This window comes from Centroberyx affinis, unplaced genomic scaffold (assembly GCF_046629955.1).
Source record: "Centroberyx affinis isolate AG114_WGS23_722 - 3 ecotype Tasmania unplaced genomic scaffold, CSIRO-AGI_Caff_v1 ptg001787l_1, whole genome shotgun sequence".
Classification (NCBI taxonomy): Eukaryota; Metazoa; Chordata; class Actinopteri; order Beryciformes; family Berycidae; genus Centroberyx; species Centroberyx affinis.
Window position 1 is genome coordinate 488,105 of NW_027280178.1, and position 20,826 is coordinate 508,930.

The 20,826-nt window shown below is 40.3% G+C and overlaps 1 protein-coding gene across 2 annotated transcripts in view; it reads left to right on the forward strand.

Moving 5' to 3' along the window:
- Window positions 1-20,826, forward strand: part of arhgap24 (Rho GTPase activating protein 24) — an 84,233-nt gene that overhangs the window by 4,315 nt on the left and 59,092 nt on the right. For both annotated transcript variants that reach the window (XM_071529401.1, XM_071529399.1), the window contains exon 2: window positions 8,409-8,644. In XM_071529401.1, the coding sequence (XP_071385502.1) occupies window positions 8,435-8,644 (210 nt within the window). In that variant the 5' untranslated portion in view covers window positions 8,409-8,434. The remainder of the gene's footprint in view (window positions 1-8,408; window positions 8,645-20,826) is intronic.

Sequence of the window (20,826 nt, forward strand, 5' to 3'; positions counted from 1 at the left end):
GTATCCTGATATGGTGCACTTGCTCCAGCTGGGTGGCTGAGAATTGGCAAGGCTGCTGCACTGCTCCGCAGTGTGAGCTTGTTAACTAGCAGAGAGTAGTGGATTTTATGTGAGTCAAGCCCATGGCCTCCAACCAATCCAAGAAGTGAACCTGCAGAGCTGGGTTGAAGCTTGCCATCACCGAATTTTAAGCTGCCATCAGATAAAATTGCTGAAAGCCACAATCTTCATGTCCTTTCCTAGCAGGTCCAGAGAACAAGGGAGACTGGTCCAATTGTTCAGTAATGTCCCCAGAAAGAGGGATCTCTTGTTTCTGTGCCATGATCAGACATTACTTCAGAGGCCATGAGGACGAGGGAGGCCTTCTTTGCATAGCACAGCCTCAAAGCATGAGCTATGGGGGCATGAGGAGTGACTTGCTGGATGAGTGCTGATCCGACTGTGTGTATTGTTAGACGAGACGTGGAATTCACATCCTTGCTGAGAGCATACATGGGTCTCCTGGCTGGCTTTGCTAATGCTAGCACATTTAGCCTGGCTGGATTTAATTCAAATTTAAATTAGTCATAGCTAACTATCCTAGTAGATAACGGTAGTGACTCCAACAAAGACAAAGCCATTATATTAACATATTATACTGTATATAGTATACTCTTATTCAGAGGGACTACTGAGTGCCACAGTAGAACAAGCTTAAATTCCAAGATCATCATATTAGAAGCAACCAATATTAAAGTGCTAGGTAAAGAAATAAGAGCCAGGCAGAAAATTATCTAGGAGCAGATAAAGGAGGAATATAGGGGAGAGGAGGACGTTCAACTATGGTGTCTAAGAAGGAACAATTCCCATATTCTCTATGGTGCTTGAGTATACTAACATGGAACGCTACAGTTATGGCCAGGAGGTCTATGTTTATGTTCAGAAACTATTCAGAAGAAAGACAGTAATGAAGAATTGCATGCAAATCCTTTCTTACGTAATGTATATACAAAGGGTAAGGACAGGGGAATCAATGTAACCCTTGCACGAGAATTATACCTTTTAAATGCCTTTAAAATGATTCTGTGACTTGCTTTGGCTGTAATGTCTTTGTTCTTGTGCCTTAGCATTTCTCCTGCATTCTAGCTGCCAAAATAGATTTCATCAAACTTGTTAAGAGTAACTGGTGGTGCTTTTCCAACCCGCCATAGTGAGTTTTCTGTTTCACAAACCATCGGCCTTTCAGCCTTTGCATCATCCAGGGAGAATTGGTATGGGCATTAGCCGGCAAGCACTGGGGCCAATGTGGAGTGCAGCAGCTGTGAAACTGCAATGCTGAGGACTGCAGACAGACAGACAGATGGTGGTGGTAATGGCACTGTCTGCCACATGGTAAAGGGGGTGAATAAAGAATTCATGTCTGCTATTCATCAAGGAATCATTATGGCCTCCGGCAGTAGATAAAGGGGATCATTTGCACTTTGTTTTGATCACTGACAACCCTTATAAACACAGAACGCAACTCACTATTGTGCATTTTCATCAATAGTTTTTAAGAATAATCCATGTGAGTCTTGTTTAGGCATGCAATTAATACTAAGAGGCAAAAACGCAAAAGCGCTTTCCTTAAAATCGAACTTGTCATTATCTGAAAAACGAAATTCAAAAAGATCTAATGTTGAGTCCATCTTCCTCTTGACAGAGTGCGCACTCGCTGCTGTCGAGGAGTTTGTATTTCACTGCTAAGTTTTGATTCGTCACTTCATGTGGCCTGAGAAGATTTCCCGCCTGTGTCCATACCTAGAATTTTATTTGGGCAAATAGGGCGAGTCTCAATTTGGGTGGAATGGGATGCTTTCCATTTTGCAGCCCCAACTTGTGATTAAGGCAGATAATACAGGTGCATTTTTAAATAAAAATCTTGCCTAGTGCAACTTTAATTTCCCAAAGGATGAGCAGGATTGTGAAGCAAGGCCAACCTCCCCTTCCCTCCAAACTAAAGCAGACAAATCAAACAAAGACATGTCAAACAATGGTTCAGGCCTTTTGTGTGCTGTTAGCTTCAATACATTCCCATACGGGGAACAAACACCCTGTGCAAGCACTGAAAGCCAACAACCTCTTGATGCTATGAGACCGGCCTTGCACAGTCAATGTGCTGTATCACATTTCAGAAATTTTACAATCTCATCAAACTCTCATTCTTGTCAAGACCTCTAGATTGTCCTTGTCCCCACAGTGTATTTGAATAATGGTCCATGGCTTTTAAGACATGGTGCATCTGACATTAAGCACATACCTTTTCATCTAAAAACATGGATAATTACGTGAACAAGACATTTGATTGAGCAATGTGTCAAAGGTTGTTGTAACTTTATTCAAAGCTGTATGCTGAATCATGCTATACTGTGTATCACCCCATTGTGTTGGCTGATACAATGCAAATTCTTGGTGCCCTATTTATCATCACAAGTGTCAGCTAACGTCAAAGAGATGTGCCTAAGAAACAAGGGAAATTATTTCTTGTCCGATTCAGTGCCTTATTGGCTGAACAGAGGATAGTTTAGAGTAGTAAGGACATATTCAGTAGGTTTATGCAGTATTCTATGACTTGACTGAAAGAGGCACATTTTTTAACCAAAAGAAACAGTGCCTAAGAGAGATAGCATGACTCAGTATCCCTCCTGCTGATGGACACACTCAGACAGGCAGAGAATACTAATACCTAGCTGCGCCCAAATGGAGACAAACCGCTGACAGATTAGTATCATTGATAGAAGAATACCCAGTAGAAGAATGCCCTAGACACTGCCTTCTGTTCTCTCGTGTCGTTTGAAATTATTCGTTTTTTCTTAGACTGTCATAGAGCCGGTTACTGTGACCATAAGCACTGGGGAATATGTTGCATCCTGTTTACAGAAATTATAGCACATGCCAGAAAACCTTAGGGGTCTGATTCGTGACTGTATATTTGTGGCATCCTTTAGTGTGTATGTGTGTGTGTGTGTCTGGCTGTCTGTCTGCATGTGCTGTATACTGAACTGTCGTTGTTTATGGTGAAGGTCAGGGTATCTCTTCCCACTGACTCTTGGGTAATGGTCTGAGCTCTCGGGCATAGTGTGAGAAAATCCTACTAAGAGATTCTCAAACCCAGAATGTTTCGAATGCTGCTTGACAGTTGAGGCAGAATATACTGTTCAGTATACTAGGCATGGGTGTTCTTTTCCATGATGGAAATTCTCACTTTAGGCTTTAGAATTCATACAGCCATGCTCATTATTCTAGAGATCATACCTGGTACTAACATTCAGTACTAAAATTAAAGAACAAAATAATCTACGCTTCATCTCAATCTCTAATTTGATTTTGACTTACTCTGTGTCAAAAATATTCTGGATAAATTATGTGAACATTTCCATTTCAAAATTAGAACTCCATTTAAAATATGATTATAATTTAAGTCCTTGCTTAGGATACATATTATCCTGAAATTTAACTCTTCATATTACCATTTTTATTGTGATTTATGAGTGAAAGATGATTTTTCTTCATGTTTTGAGCAGTTTTGAGTAGATAGGCTACATTATGTATACAGCTGCTCATTCTAGACTTTAAGACTACTTCTTAATAATCCTTTTATTTCTTTGTTTTTGGCTGCTTTCCTGCTTTTATTTCCTTGTTATGAAGGGGAGAAAATCATTAATATTACATAACTGGCTCCACTGCTCATTTTGGTGACCGTATTTTATTGATGAGGCTTCATCACTGGAGCCTATTTAAACTGGACAGGGCATGAGGCTCAGGGGACAGAGTGGCAGTCTTACTGGAGGTTACTTTTTGAGCCTTTGTCAGACAGGGGAAACTTACACACACACACACACACACACACACACATACAGGTCTTTTACAGAGACATAGGATACAGTTCTGGGAAGCAGAGCTGTTTTGGATGTGCGGTATGGACAAACAGGTCAGACACAGGGAGAGGCTTTGCAGTTGCATCATAAATCTCCGTATGACACCATCATGGAGGTCCAGTGGAGAATTAACTGCGAAAAAAATGGCTACATACTGTATATAACAACCTCATTAGAAAAAGACACATGCCTGAAAAAAAATGTTGGTGGTGTGAGTGTAGGTCAATTCAGTAATGTTATAAGTGAAACTGATCGGTCTGATAAGGTAGATGTGTTTCCAAAATTAGGTTACTGTAACTATCTTACATTTAAGCCCTTGTCCTCTGGTCCTAGTCTCTACTACAAAGCACTAGGAGTTGTAGCTTGAGAAGAGTCAGCTCAATTAACTTAAATAAACAGATGTTTTTTTTTGGCATTGTCAGCTAGCTAACTAGCCAGTAAGCTAAATCAGCAAAGCACCCAATGTTAATGTAACATGTGACTACTAGCCACTGCTAGTGTTTGCTAATAGGCCTACTAGATACATTTCTTAGGGCTATAGTAGATATGTTAGCCAGTGCGCAAATCAGATGTTTTTACAAGAAGATAGTGATGGTTAGCTGCTAACAAGCACAAATTATCTAAACACAAAATTGGTCAGATGTGTCAGTGGGGAAATGTTCAGTTCCCTGTCAAAAACAACACAGAAAATAACCATATATTTTCTGTTATGCTGAGATGCCCAAGCAGTACATTTAGAAACACAATCAGGTGTTCTCAGCCACTGCTGCCAACTCTCCACGGAAAGTAGCTACTGGCTGACCAAAAAGTTGCTAGAAGATGACATCAAACGGTAGTTTGCATATCAATATTTGCTTCAGTCCCCGCTCTCAGCAGAGGGAGGGGGGCTATGCTGTTGCCAAATGCTTTGGGAGTCAACACATTAACATTGTTCCCCTATAGTCGGAAAAAGTTGCAAGATTTGTTGCTCGTTGCTTTTGAGAAATAAAGTCACCAGAGGGTCTGAAAAGTCACTAAATCTAGCGGTAAAGTCGCCAAATTTGCAACAAGGACCTGAGGGAGTGTCACCTGAATGCCCTCTATTACACCATAGCCATTCATTTTCATCTTCATTCTGTTGAATAAGTTTAGGATTCATTGCCTTATCTTAAGGCAAGATGCTCAAATCTTTTTCCCATAATTTTGCGCGTTTCTGACCGAACCGATGAAGAAGCTTTTACCAGGGGCATATACATCAAAATGAGTAACTTTCAAAAGGTCACAATTGATCATGCAGTTATATTACACAGATCAAAGAACCAACTTTTAATGTGATCTCACATTCCATTGATCCTGTAATTTATAGCTTTAGTAATGATTATGCATTTCATTCCAGTGTTGCAAATATAATCTATTGCGTCTGGACAAGACTACGGTGAAACTTAAAAATAGTGTACTCTCAGACAGCCCCAAACAGTCTTACGAAACTGTGCTCCATGACAGTTGTTTACAGTTTCAATTCAGGCATAGCACAGGCCAGTCCCAGCAGTGCTGTTAACCAGGCCCAGGGTCAATTAATCACAGGGCAGGAGGCCTGGAATGGTAAAGGGACTGTGGCACAAGACTGGCAACACACAGCAGGTGACTCCGTCAACAGATGGGTGTGTCACCTCTACACCATGATTTATGCTGTGTGTGTGTGTGTGTGTGTGTGTGTGTGTGTGTGTGTGCATGCTCACATGTTATTTGAGATAACAGAACATAGGAAGCATGTGGGGTACAAGGGACATGTACCTCCCTGAAGAGCATAATTGTCCGCCGCAAAAAATAATTTTTCCTTGAATGAATCGTCTCAGAGGATCCTCAATGGGTCTTTTATGGTGAAATAGATTTCACCACAGGCAAAGTAAGGGCACTGCCTACTTCTTTCACATAGGTCTAGCATGCTAGTAGCAAGGGTAAAGTAGTGTTGGATGAGCAATCATGAGTGGGTTACAGCCTCCACCATACAAAGCAAGACAAAAGCTGATATGAGTGTTCTTTTAGAGGAGTGCAGAAAGCTGCAAGTATAGTATGCTATAAACAGTAAATATTTAAAAAAGCAATAGTGTAATTAGGATTCAAGCCACTGCCAGACTGTCTGTATTGTCCATCTTACTTCACACTTGGTTTTCGCACTACTTACAGTGGCTAGCCACATCACCCACGTGTGCAGTAGAAATATGTCAGTAAACTAGTGTTAATGTTAGTCTCCCTAGCTAGTGGAGCTGATCTCTGACACAGTTTCTATCATCCACGTTACCAATATAACAGCAAGCTTAATGGTTTCTTAATTTATCCTTGTGGTCACAATGTAAAACCCAGGCCAAGACAACATTATACTTACAGAATCTAACTTTAAAGAGAAAGACATAAAGATTCAGTGAGTCAGTGCTCTTGAATTTATGTAGGACAGAGACAGCCTCACCTCTCTCCTCACCCCCAATGAAACCACAGAGAGAGAGAGATGATACCAGACATCAGGTAAAATAATGTGGACTGCTTTGTCCAGACTCCAGGCATTAGTTGCTCAATATCAATCATCTTCCATCTCCACAACATGTAATGAAATGAACAGAGCAGGGTCTAGGAAGAGTATGTTATGAGTCGGCCTAATGCAGCCCCCCCTCCCCCCATCTCAAACTCCTTGAACAGAACAGAACAGAACAGAACAGAACAGAACAGAACAGAACAGAACAGTGACATAATGAACTGTGTCCTTCCATCTTTATCATTAGACACTCTTTTAAGGAAAGCAAGTACTCAAAGAGTGAGGGGACACGGTTGGAGTGATATGGACTTACAATAGAATACAGGTTCTTCATTTTCTTATTTGGTAGTGATGATAGTGGTGGTGTGTTTACATGCATTTACATGTGTGCCTGCCTGTGCATACATGGGTGTTTGTGCATCCACATGCACACAGGACATGCCTGTCTGGACTGTGCATGGAACCAAATAAAGTGCCTGCAGCACCGCAGCAGCCCTGCTGCACTTGTCCCACTGCTGAGTGGAACAAACAGTGCTGGGCTGCATCTGGTCCTCATCTGGACCTGTGGGTTGTTTGGACCGCCACCAGGCCAAGCTAAACCAGAACCTCTGATAACGTGGCAATGCTTAAAGCTGACAGCAGCAGTCTCAAAATAGTAGCATATGTGAATGAACGATGCATAGTATTATGCATTTGAAAATTATATATTGGGAGGTTCGGGGAGGGGGGGTATTGCATATGTGTGTGTGTAGCTGCACACACTCACACACAATCGTTCACCTGTGAGATGACATGAGGTGAAATTAATCGTCAGCAGCCTTTTTCATTTGAAGGTGGTCTTGTGTTCTGAAATGTTTATGAAAATGGAGGGTGACTGGAGGGTCACTGGTTAAAAGACGTCTTTGAAGAGGACCACCAAAGCCCATATGTCTCTATAAAGGTCATATGTGTATTATGCAGTCTGGGGGAAAAAAGAAATAATTTCGCCATTACATAATTCATGTCATATGAATAAACATGTCCCCAGTAACGAATAGGAACATTTAACCTCTCCAAATACTAAACTTGTCTACTAAAACTTTTACTTATTGTACCTTATTGCACCTTTAACTGATCATCCTTGTTTCCAAGTTGCCTGTTCCTTGTTGTAGACAGGGGATCTTTGTCTTGACTGACTGCTGTTTTGACTTTTATTTTGTATTTTTTTTTTTGTTTTTGAGTATGTGATCAAAAGAGGAACACCAGCAGTGACTAATGAATGACTCTTTATTAGGTTAACAGTGTGAACCACCTACATCGAATTGTATGATTATTGTTTGCACTTGAATTAATTAAGGTTGTTATCATCATTAAATCTATTATCATCAATTAAAACTTAGTCAGTTAAAATGGTGGAAGGTTCAAAGGGGACAGAAGGCAGACATAAAATGAGACTGAGACAGACTGGAACAGAGAAAGACAGGCAGGCAGGAACAACATCAGTAGCTAGGTGAGAGAAAGATAGCGGGACAAAGAAAGGAGGAGGGAGGGAGGAGAAGGAGGTAGGTGAGTGGCAGACAGATAAAAGAGATTGGAGGTTTAGCCTGTGGTCTTGTTATCTGACCTCTGAATTCCTCCTCCCACATTTACACTCCTGTCCTTGTCTCATACAACGCTGAACTAGCATGTATCTCCCTGCCTGCCTCACACTCCATAACACATTTGCTTTTCTGGAAAATTTCAAACACATGCAGCACAACGATGGGGAATAAGACAAACAGAAAAAAGGAAAATAACATTGGTGTAATGTTGAACAGGCACATTTGACCCAAGGCAAATTTCCTGTTTTGACTGAATGTTTTATTTCACTAGCACATGGCTGCTATATTGATCCCCAGTGAAACACAGACTTATTATCAGTGCTATCTCTGTAACTCTAAATATCACTCATATTTTTTCCAGGTTGCTTGCAAATAGGATGCAAGATGGACAAACCTAAATTAAAACTCTTTAACCTTTTGCAGATTAGAGTTGCTGTCCAGACCTGGCAATGGAAGACCAGTCTGTGTTCCACAGTAGCCCACAGCACAGTGGAGGCCAGGCCCACACCCAGGGCCCGAGCCAGGGAAGGTCGAACGTCATCAGGTGTGGGTGGCTGAGGAAGCAAGGGGGCTTTGTCAAGACTTGGCACACTCGCTGGTTCGTACTGCGGGGGGACCAGCTCTACTACTACAAAGACGAGGAGGAGACCAAAGCCCTGGTAAGTCACCCTTTCTTACCAGACACTCTCTGTGCCCTGGGGTTACATACTGTTTCCAAGCATGACTTCAAAGAACAAAGGGATAGATATCTATTATAGCTATAGCTTTGGCTCAAGATTATAAACTAAGACTAAGACAAAAAACTAGTTGTTAAAAAACATTGTCATAAACTGACACAACTACATTTTATGGTAAAACGAAAGCTGAACTAAAACTACCTTGGCTATGTAACTAAACTAAAATAAAGATATATGTGAAATGTTTTTGGTTTTCATCTTTTTGTTAATGTACAGGTTAAACAAGGGAGTGAATTTTGGGCGGAGAATTTTTTGGTATTTTGCTTAACGCTAACTATGCCACACGATGCTGATATCCTGTAGAGCTACTTGTCACTAAGCCCCCATGAGCACCTCTTGCTGTTGGAGGAAGTACCAGTGTTGCCAATGGCATTGCCGTTAGTACAACTGATGTCAAAAATACTTGGGAGAAAACACCAGAGTTTTTATTTGGGAATAATGAGCTAAATGGTCTGAATTCAGTTTGCTGTTGAGTCTGCTATAATCCACTTCATTTGTGCACCATGAAACCAAATGGTCCCAAGTTTAAGTTAGTTGTAGTTCTAATACTAATAAAAGTTGAAGCTTTTTACAAGGTATTGCATTATTTCTTTAGCTCACACCAACATTTGAAAATTAATACCTACTTAATTAACAAAGGATAAAGGGATATGTTAAGTTATGATAAGTTAACTGTTTTATACCTCACAGTGCAAAACTAACTAGCTTTTCTAACAGAGGATAGCTCTGTTAAAAAGCCTAGAATGAATAGAGGTAATTTGTAAAGTGGTTGTATCCTCTAACCATGACTTAACAAACATCCTTGGCTTGGAAATCCTCTATCCCACTTTCTCCACTTACTTCCACAAATGTACAGTTGATATACAGTAGATTTGCATTTCCACCCACAGGGCCTTGAATGTGAAATAGATTTGTATAACGACCATTGGTCTCTGTTTGAAGCTTCTGTTTCTGTGTCAATTCTATCATTGTGTATTGCTGTATGCAAACTAGTACTAACAAATCAGCAAATGTTATGTGTGTGTTTATGTGTGTGTGTGTGTGTGTGTGTGTGTGTGTGTGTGTGTGTTTGTGTGTCTGTGTCTGTGTCTGTGTCTGTGTGTGCATTCTCCAAAATATCACACAAGTTTAATCACAAAACAGACTCTCAAACATTCATAATACCATGTCACTGAGACAACAAAAGCCTAGGGGCGAAAGAGCAGATGCATCTTGCAGCCACATAAGATAACAAGACCTGACACCGATTCAGATTAGCCGGGTTGTTTTGACTATGTTTGACTGCACACGTCTGACAGAGTAAACTTTTGTGTGCTTGCTTACACTGAAGCCAACACAGACAACTAGTCTAATGAACAGCAGGCGATGAGTAATGCAGATAATAAGGCCGTCTCTAAAGTTACTGTAACTAGGCAGCCTGTCTCACTGGGCATGTGCAGACAGATTGAAGAAGCCCCAGAAAACCCCAGAAATGTGGAGCTCCGGAAGAGAAGGGATAAATATTGAAGTAATTCCAACAAGTCACTTCAGTGATAAGCCACTGCACATGTTTCTTTTTTTTTTTTATCAAACTACATCTTAGATAGAGTTAGATTGACGACTGGGATGAAGACAAATTAGCCTCTGTTGTCATTGATTAATCGTGTACCTCTATTTTAGGACAGGAGGAATTGAAGCAAGGCATTAGTTCAGCTAGAATTCAATAACACAGAACCAAGGACGACTGAGTGCAGATTACAAGTGATAGAAAAAGGCGTATATGTACATAATTCAGCAAAGAAAACCAAACATCCACCATACTAAATTAGGGCAAGTCAATCTCCTTGGATACCACACAATCGGCTTACCGAGACCTATTTTAATAATAAACGGCTGAGCAGAGTCCTTGAGAGCAGCAGTGTTTCAGAGCAACAGTTCTGACTAATCTAGGTGTCAGAACAAGTATAGTTTCAATGAGTTGATTAAAAGGGGGCTGAGGAAGTGGGATATGAGGAGGGAGGCTAGTGCGAGACAGATATTCTAAGAAGCTGCAACATAAACTGTCTACTGTTCTCACTCTTGTGAGAACTTGTGAATTTTACAAATGAAGTGTCATACCTTGCAGTGCTACAGACAACTTCTTAATTGGAAGATATTCCTAAAAATATATGGAGGAAGTTATAAAAAACAAGATTCATATAGCTGTGGTGGTAGGCACAGCCACACAGTATACAGCATCTGTCACTGAGAGCACCATATCAATGCTAATTAGCCCTTACAGTACGTAACATAAGTTAAAAATTGTGATTACATTTGATGTGTGCTGCTGCAATCTGATTAAGGCATGAAGTAGTTATAGTGACTTCTGTATCTTCACTTCCCTTCAGCTCAGTTTGAGCTTTGATCAGCGTCCTCTCAGTGTAATGTAGCTGAACGTCATGATCAGATGGTATTCTTTCAGAAGATCATTGCAGTAGCAATGTGATTGGTCAAGTTATCTTATCAGGGCAACTTTTCAACATAATTTCCCCCCTCCTTAGCATCAACTTCAAAAGTAGATTTGACAGTATTCGCCTTGTAGCCTCCTCTTAACTAGGGTTGATCTTTGGGTTTTTGATGTTTTATAAATGCAGTAATTCTCTGCATGCCAATGAGACAACTGATGCAAAAGGAATCTATGCAGTGGCTGTGGATTATACCACCCATTTTTGTATTACCGTAAGAATAATTTGTGGTTCAGATTGCTGCTGCATTATAATATATACTTGGAATTATCAAATATGGTTTTGCATTTCTAATACTACACATTACAAATGATAAATTGATCATATCATATGATGTGATGAAGTGATCATAAACTACTGTAGACTAATGAAACTGTAACTGAGCTTCAGGTTGAAGTTTTTGCATGTGAGCACATCACTAATCTAATTTCAGAGATCCTGTTCTTTGTCTGTACAGAAAATTCACAATTGACCACAATCAGCTCCACAAACAACAGTCTATTTTTCCAGGGAAAACTGCAGGCTTGAAATGTCCTCAAGTACAATCTTAATTCTGCTCATCCACCCACGGTTCATTGTCTGGCTGATTTCCCAGCAAGCTCAGCTCAGCCAAACCCAGACCACCTCTACAGTGGAAGGCTCTCAAGGTGAAAGCTCCAGACCTAAAGGTGGGCCGCTGGCCAGACACAGGGAGAGGAGTTATTCTTCACTGCTATTCCTGGGCAGCTGTTGTTCTTAAGCATTGTGTGTAAAGAGGACTGTGTTCTAATAGGAGCACCAGCTTCTGTTTTGCTCCAGTTCTCTGTGCTGAGAATATGCTTAGGGAATGATGCAAGTGTTGGATAGCAGGTTTTCTTAATAATTTACAGAAAATGACAGGAACCAATTTGTTACCCTTTCCCATGTTTTTTTTTTGCTCTCTATGTTTATCCACCCAGAAATGTTATTCATTAACGGCCCTACAATTTCAACTACCTGAGGAACACTCGACTGTGTTATGCGTTGCCATTTTCCATCCTTTGGCCTAGTTCTGAAATGAAGCCAACATAAATTTCAGATACTTATTCGTAAAACTGCTACTTTTTTGTCTACAATGGAAAACTTCAATAAAACTAGGCCAGTCACAGAGCAGCGTGTTCAAAGTCCTTAAATCTCCATGACCTCCAAAGCAGAACAGTGCAGAACAGCACAAAAAAACAGCACCCAAACAGAACACAGCACCCAACAGAATACAAGACAACTAGTCTAGGGTTTCTGACTTGAGAAAGAACACAAGTAGGGCAAACTGGAGAGAGTCTAGACTGAAGTTGTTCCTGAACACTGACTTCAAATTATAGCAGAACTGATGTTAAAGATCAAGACAGACAGACAGAAAGAGACAGAAAGAGACAAAAAAAGAATACATACATGTGTCTGCACTTCCAGTATGTGCACAGTGCAGTTATAACACCCTGTCCTGAGGCACGAACCACAAAATGTGATGATGTGGTGCCATATTTAGTTTGGCTATTAATTACTTCTCTGATGTGATGCGATGACTCCATTTGTTACCTGCCCCGTTAGCCTAATTGCTGTCTCCGCTTTAGGAGCAGGAACATCTGCCCTTCTCTGTTGCCTATAGAAACATGGCACAGGACAAAGCCAGGACTGATTAGATGTGGACATTCACATTCACATATAAAAACACACAGAGAAGTAACTCAAACAGGTGATAATGAGGAGTGATTTTAATACGCTCAGGCATAACCATTTTCACATATGCACTGGACACATACACACTGACACACACTCACATACAGACACATACAAATACATACATACAGAAAACCATAATACATAATACACATAAATGCATGCAAAGACACAACATACACTTTCAGGTATGTAAGTGTAATATAATATACAGGTAATTTCACTTTATAGTCTGATGAGGAGAAGTTTTGTTTTCACTGTTGCTGATATGAATTCTGATGTTTTTGGGATGCACAAGCCACCTCAAGAAGATGAGTACATAATGTTCTTAGTGACAGTGTATTGTTGTCGTCACTGTAACGGATCATGTTCATGTCCCATGCCGTCAGGCCGAGCCTATCTGAGCCATGGGTGGAATGTCAAGAATGGGAGTCGGATGGAGGTGAAGGGTCACTGAAGCGTGCGCGGGGCGCGGCACGTGTGGGCTTGGCATCAACATGCCGTCTGCCTGCCCTTACTCGCTCAGCCCATTATGAAGACACACACTTAGATACGCACACACACACACACACACACACACACACATATTCAAACGTCATCTGGCTGAGCCATAAACAAAGACTGTACTCATTCAGTGGATGAAATGGTATGATTATTGTAATCCAAACCATTTACCATCTTATCAGTATGGCTATGAATTAAGCAAGGTATTATGAATGAATGAGAGAATTGTAAATGAATACATTGAGCTGATTTATTTTATTATAATACATTATGAAATGGAACACAAATTAAAATGTAATTAGGATATCACTATTCCAGCCACAACAAGGTTCACAAGTTGGTTAATATTCATAGAAGAGAGGGCTACTGTCTGAACTCGAGCTGAAGTAAAGTAGTTGGCTTTAATTAGGAATTACATTAAATCAATAACAACACACTGAAAATCCTTTGTTTTTCTGCAGGAGCTTGATCTCTGCCCTTGGCATTTAACAGGACCAAAAAAAAATGCCATTGCAGTTCTTTAATTATTCATACTGCAATTTATGGTGTTTTGCTGCTGTTTTGTTGAAACATGTTAACAGCAGAACCATTGGTGTGACCTTTACCGCTACATTAATTGTTTAAAGTTCAAAATGGGCTTGCCCATTAATTTTTAAAAGACTTAAATTGAAATTGTCTTTGACATACTTTGACAGTCTTACTTACCAAATGCCCATTTCTGCAGCCTCTCTTATTCTTGATGTTAACATGATGGTTTTTGGCACAAATGTGCTTTCTTAAGTAGGCTTTATACATCAGAGCAGGAAAACATGAATCATTGATGAATATAGATCTGGCTGTCAATATTCCTATTAACAGACTGATTAAACAGACTAAGAAATGATTCCTCGGACACCTTCAAGGGGACTGTCTCTAATAAGCCCTGCATTGATTGGTGGAAATGTTCTGCCAGTCAACTCTCACTGGACTTGCAACAGACAGAGTTCTGTGTTTTTCTGAGCGCTGCCACTGTCTCCACTACCTGTGAGAGGATACAATGAGCTGGAGGTCTGTACAGGAGCGTGTGCAGTGCTGATTCACACACTGGCTTTATGCGCAGCAGGGGTCCAAGCTGGTATGCCAGGGCCAGTGACCTTCTCTGACTGAATGGGTAATACTTTACTTTCCAATGGCCTTATTCCAGTGTAGTAAGCTGTGTATTAACCTAAGGCATATGTTGTAAGGTATGCTCATGTTTTGGGCAGTACTGGTTGCTTAAAACATACATGACTACATCACCAGATCTCTGTTTGAAACTTCAGTTCTTGAGTTTCAGTGGTGAAAGCTTGCATCCTGCATCCCAGATGTCTTATCCATAAATTTTTGTGTGTGGTGTTTTATTAGAGTCATGTTTTTTTTTTTTTTTTGGAGTTTGCTATGAAGTGATTGACAAATAAATCAGAGCCATGCTTGAGGATTGGTATAAACCCTATATCACGTCTTGGCAAGGTAATTCCAGACATCAGGTTCAGAGAGCTTATTAGGCAGCCAGAGGGCGAGGGCTTGAGTACCCACCAAGAGTACGTCAAGCTGGAGCACATACTGTACATGCACAAGGGCAAAAAGCGCACGCACACACACACACACACAGACAGACTCTCACACACACTTACTGTAAACACAAACAGGCACCAACATATAATCCTCTCAAAAGTGACATAATTCTTTGGCCCAAATAAGGGATTTAACTATGTACAACTCTAATCTCGATTATTTTTGCTTTCAAATATTCCTCTATTATGCCTTTCTTTATTTTCTGAGGTGGTGGGCTTTTTGAAGCTGCAATGAAAACAGTGAAAAATCCCTAGCCATACTTTGCTTGGCAGCAGCTCAGCATGTCATGGCTTTGTGAAGTGAGGATAACAAAGACTGTAAGGAGGATAACGCAACATCCACCCCATGGCTGTCATACAAAATTGTTTAAAAAAATTCAGTAACTGTAATATGTTATAACTTTGTATGTCAGTTCTACTTACATTATTTCACCCATTTTAAGAACAAAATGATTGGCAAACGGGATCCAAAAATCCCATACATTTTTTGCCATAGGTGAAAAAAAAAATATGGATCCGGATATAATCCAAAAGCCCCGAAATGACAACAACACTTGAGAGGAGAATGGAAATATAGACACATACACATTGTCTGAGTCCCACAGCACACAGTTATCCATCAACTAAGTCCAAAGGTGTTTCTGGGGTAACTAGGGCACCTGACCTGTCTGTCCTGCATTACACTGCCAGGTGTTATAGATTTAGTCTGATGTGGCATAACTGTATCACTACAAAAGAACTGTCCAGTGATGATGAGAAGTACTGTACGATAGTTTGATATTATGTGGAACTGAAAAGCTCCTATTTTCATCCAGACTTGAACTTATTGACAAAGCTATATACAATGTGACAAAGTTGTCTGATATCTCTATTGCAGATAGATTATCTCTCTATTGAACTATAATTGACCAGATCGTGTTTTCTTTCACTCTGACTGGCCACTAGGATAGAGCAGTGCTGTTGTACTAACTACTGAACTGAGTATGACGAATACTGTTGTGTACTGGTGGCTCTGAGTGATGCAGCATGCAGGCTAAAGAGGTTATATATTCATGGACAATTAATGTATTCATCAGTGTGCTGCCTGCATTCTCTAGAAGTCGCTTTTATGCACCATTCATTTTATTCTCCTTTGACTGAGCCTGTATGAGACAATGCTCTCTGCTGTGTCAGTCTGTTAGATATGATTACTAATCTGAACTGAATAGCCTCAATAATGTATTCTTCTTCTCCAAGGACATTATCTACATAGTTTGTGATAATAACAACACTCCCTCACCCTCCTCCTGCTCAGGTTCCACATCACCAACTCCTTCCAATAATGACTGGGACTGGAAGGGGTGAAAGGAAAGTAGGAGAGGATGAATGCCGTTAAAGAAGAGAAGGAAATGAAGTGTAATTAGGATTAGAGACAGATAAAAGTCTATTGCATCATAACCTGGCTGTAACTCTCACTCTTATATTCTATTATAGTCTATTATTCTCTTTCTCATGACTCACATCCCTTTCTCTTCATTTGTTACGCTTATTTTCTACCTTTATTTAATTTCCCTCTCTATATCTCATATTTATCATGGTTCATATTACAACAACTCATGAAGAATCAGTATTTCAGTGACTCCAGAAATTCAGTCTAGCTGATGAGTAAATCAAATAAATTGACTTTTAAATTCCAATAAACATCTGATCTTGGATAAACAATAATAATTATATTATTTAATAATTCATACAATTTAAAGCTATTATGGACATTGGTGTTACATGTCTGTACTGAGTACCACAAACAAAATACCAAATGGCTACAGCAGATTTGTAGGATTTTGTTGGAGGAGTTTTTGTTCAGAACAGAGTACGGTCTGGAAAGAGTTTTGAAAGCCAGAAATCTCAGCACCTGTGAAGTAATCATTGAGTCACTGGTACCGATCAACAACCCTATCAACCACTCCAGATATATTATGGTCATTTTGTTTCTATGGGGTAATAAAAATCTGACTTCTTGCACTACTACAGATGTTAAAGTTGAGACCAGGTCATCATTATGTTAAAGGAGAGCATCATGTGTTTTCATTACTGTAATCCAGCCATCCAACCAACCAACCTTGCTTAACCATTCATTCATTACCTTTGGTATAGCAGAACTAAATATCATCACAGGATCTATCCTTAGTCAAATGTCTAGGCTATATCTTCTCTTAGTACCCAATTAGCATTTAATTTCCCCAGGACTACCATATAAGAGTCTAAGCAGTCTGTTGGGAGATTAGGTGATTTTACTCATCTATTCCTCTCTCCCTGGTTTAATGTAACAAGGCAGTGAGTTTTTTAAATTATATCATTAAGGTATCCAGGAAGATGCCATACTATTATTTTATATTTGTTATTTTTAGTATTATCTTCCCGAATATTGGTTGTTGATCACTCATAAGGGACCCCGCCTAACTACAGAACAACAATAGGCTAGTTGATGAGCAGGAATTTGGCTTCTCCCTGTTTTGTTAGTGATTGGTAATTTGTATACTTTGCAAGCCAGAACAATGTGCAGCTATGCTCTGGTTTTGAAGGCAAGAATATAGCTGTGATTTTCAGCTGAACTAGCCATAAGCTAATTTCACAGGTAACGTGTCAAACTCATACTTCGATTTTAGTGTAAGTACATAATTGTCTATGATATCAGATTTAACGTGTCAAGTCAAGTCAAGTCAACTTTATTTATAGAGAGCTCACACAGGTTTGTTCCAAATATATACACATATGATCTGCATGTTCAAGCCTCCATGTTGCCATCCATAATTCTATTCTCAAAAGACTCTCATCATGTTTGTCTGACTGCACAGAAGAAGCCAAAAGTTCAGAAAGTGAGAGAAACCTTGAAACTAACTACCTTCAGTGTGCAGTATGACCAGCAAGCTGTAGAAAGAAGCCCTTACAGTGTCACAGTGCTTTGTGTCTAATCATCTTATGCAGGCTATAGCTCCGAGAGGACTTTGCACCTAGGGAGCCCAATAAGGCATGGGGGGACACTTTACCTTTGAGAAGGTTATAAAAAGCACCTAATGACACGACCATGGAGACAGAGAGTTTGATCAGTTGGGTCATTTGTGTTTTTCCCACATAGGGATCAAAGCTAACTGTGTTCTCCAGAGAGACTCTGCTCTGCACTGCAGAGGAGAAACTCGACACTAATGAGTTACTCAGTACATCTTGAGAATGTACAGTGTTGGAGTTGGTGTATTTGCACAGCTAACTTGTCCATACAATTATCAAAGAATAGAACTGTTGGAGTTATTCATACAGTCATATACAGGTTGGAAATTATTAATTATTTTGGGCTAAGGCCTGACAAAATATGACATAGAGTAGATGTTACTCAGGAGGTGAAAACGTGTAAAACCCAGAGGTGGAGGACTTGGGAAGCAAATCAAATTAATTAGGCCAGATATAGGTAATGGAAACTAGAAGTTAATAACATTCTTGGACCATTGCATTCTGGCTCTTTATACAGCTCTTAAGGTGTTACATTTTTTCCACATGCCAAGATGACTGTGTCCCCGCAATCTCTGTCCCCATACTTTTATAAGACTGCTGGGTAAATTGCTTTGGCCTTTCCTGTTGGACTGACGAAACCAATGCAACATCCCTCTTTGTGTAGTTTTCACACGGCATTAAAATTCTAACAGTTATATAATATAACACTATATAATTCCTTACATTTCATGAGTTAAGAAACCTCAGTTTGTATTACATCTGGAAATTGCTTTTTAAAAGGTTAGCTTCAAGAGGTTCTAATACTGTTCTGTACTATTATTGGTGAAAGAAAAAAAGCAGTACTGCTTTAGATATGTAACTTGAGGATGGATGATGACACTTATTGGAGTGGTGGACATGACGCTCACTGGAGAGATCAGAGCAGAACAACCTCCTTGCCACTTTAACAAACTCTTACAGGTAACACCTCATACAGGCAAAGGGAGACGTAGACAAGGAGACTGGGTAAAGACAAACACATAGATATACACACACATACACATATTAATGCAGTCCACAGAGGCAAAACGTTTACTTGACACCTCCAGGTCTCCCGCTGAGTTTGACGTCCTGTGTCTGAGTGACAGAGAGGCCACTGAAGCAGGAGAACAGTAATTATTGGACCAAAGGACGGCTGATCAACCAGCCAAGGTTAATGACCTCTTAAATGGCCTCTGTTACACCAATGACTTGTGGTTAATTGACCCCAGTATGAGCAGGGGCCATTCAAATTTATCTGTTTGCAATCTGAAATCCATTACTCCTCCACACTAGATTGCTCTGCATTTCATTGCCTTGCCACATTTTTCTAATTTTCTCCTTTTCTCATTTATCCATTCAGGATCATTGTTTGACAAACTCAGGCTATCTCTTAACTTGAACTTTAGGCTTTCATGTTTTTTCACTGGCCTTGAGAACATGTATTTCTTTCATGCTAGAGAGACCATCTTGGAGGGAAATGCCAGTGACATAATGATGCCTTTCTATTCTGAAACCCCATCCATCTCTCATGTAGAGGGGACACACCATGACTCTGTGGTAAACCCAGCCACTAGAACGACATGCATGCAGTAGATGACATATAATGCGATATTTTTATCCACAAGCTAGTCCCACAGTCACTTCCCATTGCTTTACTGAGAGAGTCTGTCTGATCTGAGGGTTAATGAGTACATTTAGACAGCCAAGGCTGCAGGGGGCAGTGAGGCGCGCCGTCACACTGAGATCTGACCCTCCTGAAAGCCTCAGCCTCAGCCTCAGCCCCCACACAACAAGGCTGGGCTCCTTCAGTGGCTTTTCTCACATAGTTTTCTGTGTGCCTTTTGTGTATGTGTCAATCTATTTTATTGGAAAGAAAAGACAATTAGGTTTTTGTCATTATACTGTTTCCAAAAATGACATCACCCAAGTTAACGGCGATATAAAAATAGAGAAAACACCCCAGGATTACTTTTTTCACTCCGCTGGGCTGGGCCAGGCCGGGCCAATGTGGGCTGGGTAAATATTGCTCTGTCTGTGGCTGGGTTTGTCTGCAGCAAACAACAGGCCACCATGGGCGATGTCATTATGGAAAGTGTGGCTGTGGCTAAGAGGCGGAGGAGAGGAACATCAGTGGTGTTGTGGTTTTACAGTATGGAGGAACTTGTGCTTTTGACAGCAAGAACAAAGTAGCACACGTAATCGGACACATACACACACACACACGCAGAGTCAGTAAGAAAAAAAGAAAAGAAGTAAATATATGTGAATTGCTGTATACTTTTCATATACTGTATGTCATCTCCTGTTTCCCTGGAAGCCACAGGATGCATGTAAATGAAACAACTGTGTCATCTGAAAATTGGCCCTTAATGTTGCTGCTTTTATTCCCGAGCTCTTGAAGCTAAGCAGATTCTCTTGCTGACAACCACATCAAACGAGCTCTTACCCTCCCTCACTCCTCCATTTTGGAGCATGTCTGTGCCATCTTTATAACCCCTCTTAAAGCACTTCATCTGGGGCCTCAGGTAGGGTTTCCACTTCCTGGTTGTCACAGTCATGGCTCATTAAAGGCCTCTCTCTCAGCAGGAAGGAAACTGACTCCCCTCAGATCCCGTTAATGTTTGTGGGTCCTTAACACTGATGTTGTCACAGATGCACATCTTGTCTACATTAGCATTAACCTAGATAGAGGTCATTCTAATGACTGGCAGATGCTGCATAGTGGCACCGAGGTCCAAGTTGTTAATGAAGTGAAATACCACTTGCTAAGCTTCCAAGTGTTGCTAAGTGTCAATGCAGAAAGGGTCGGTTTAAAGTTGGTTTTGTT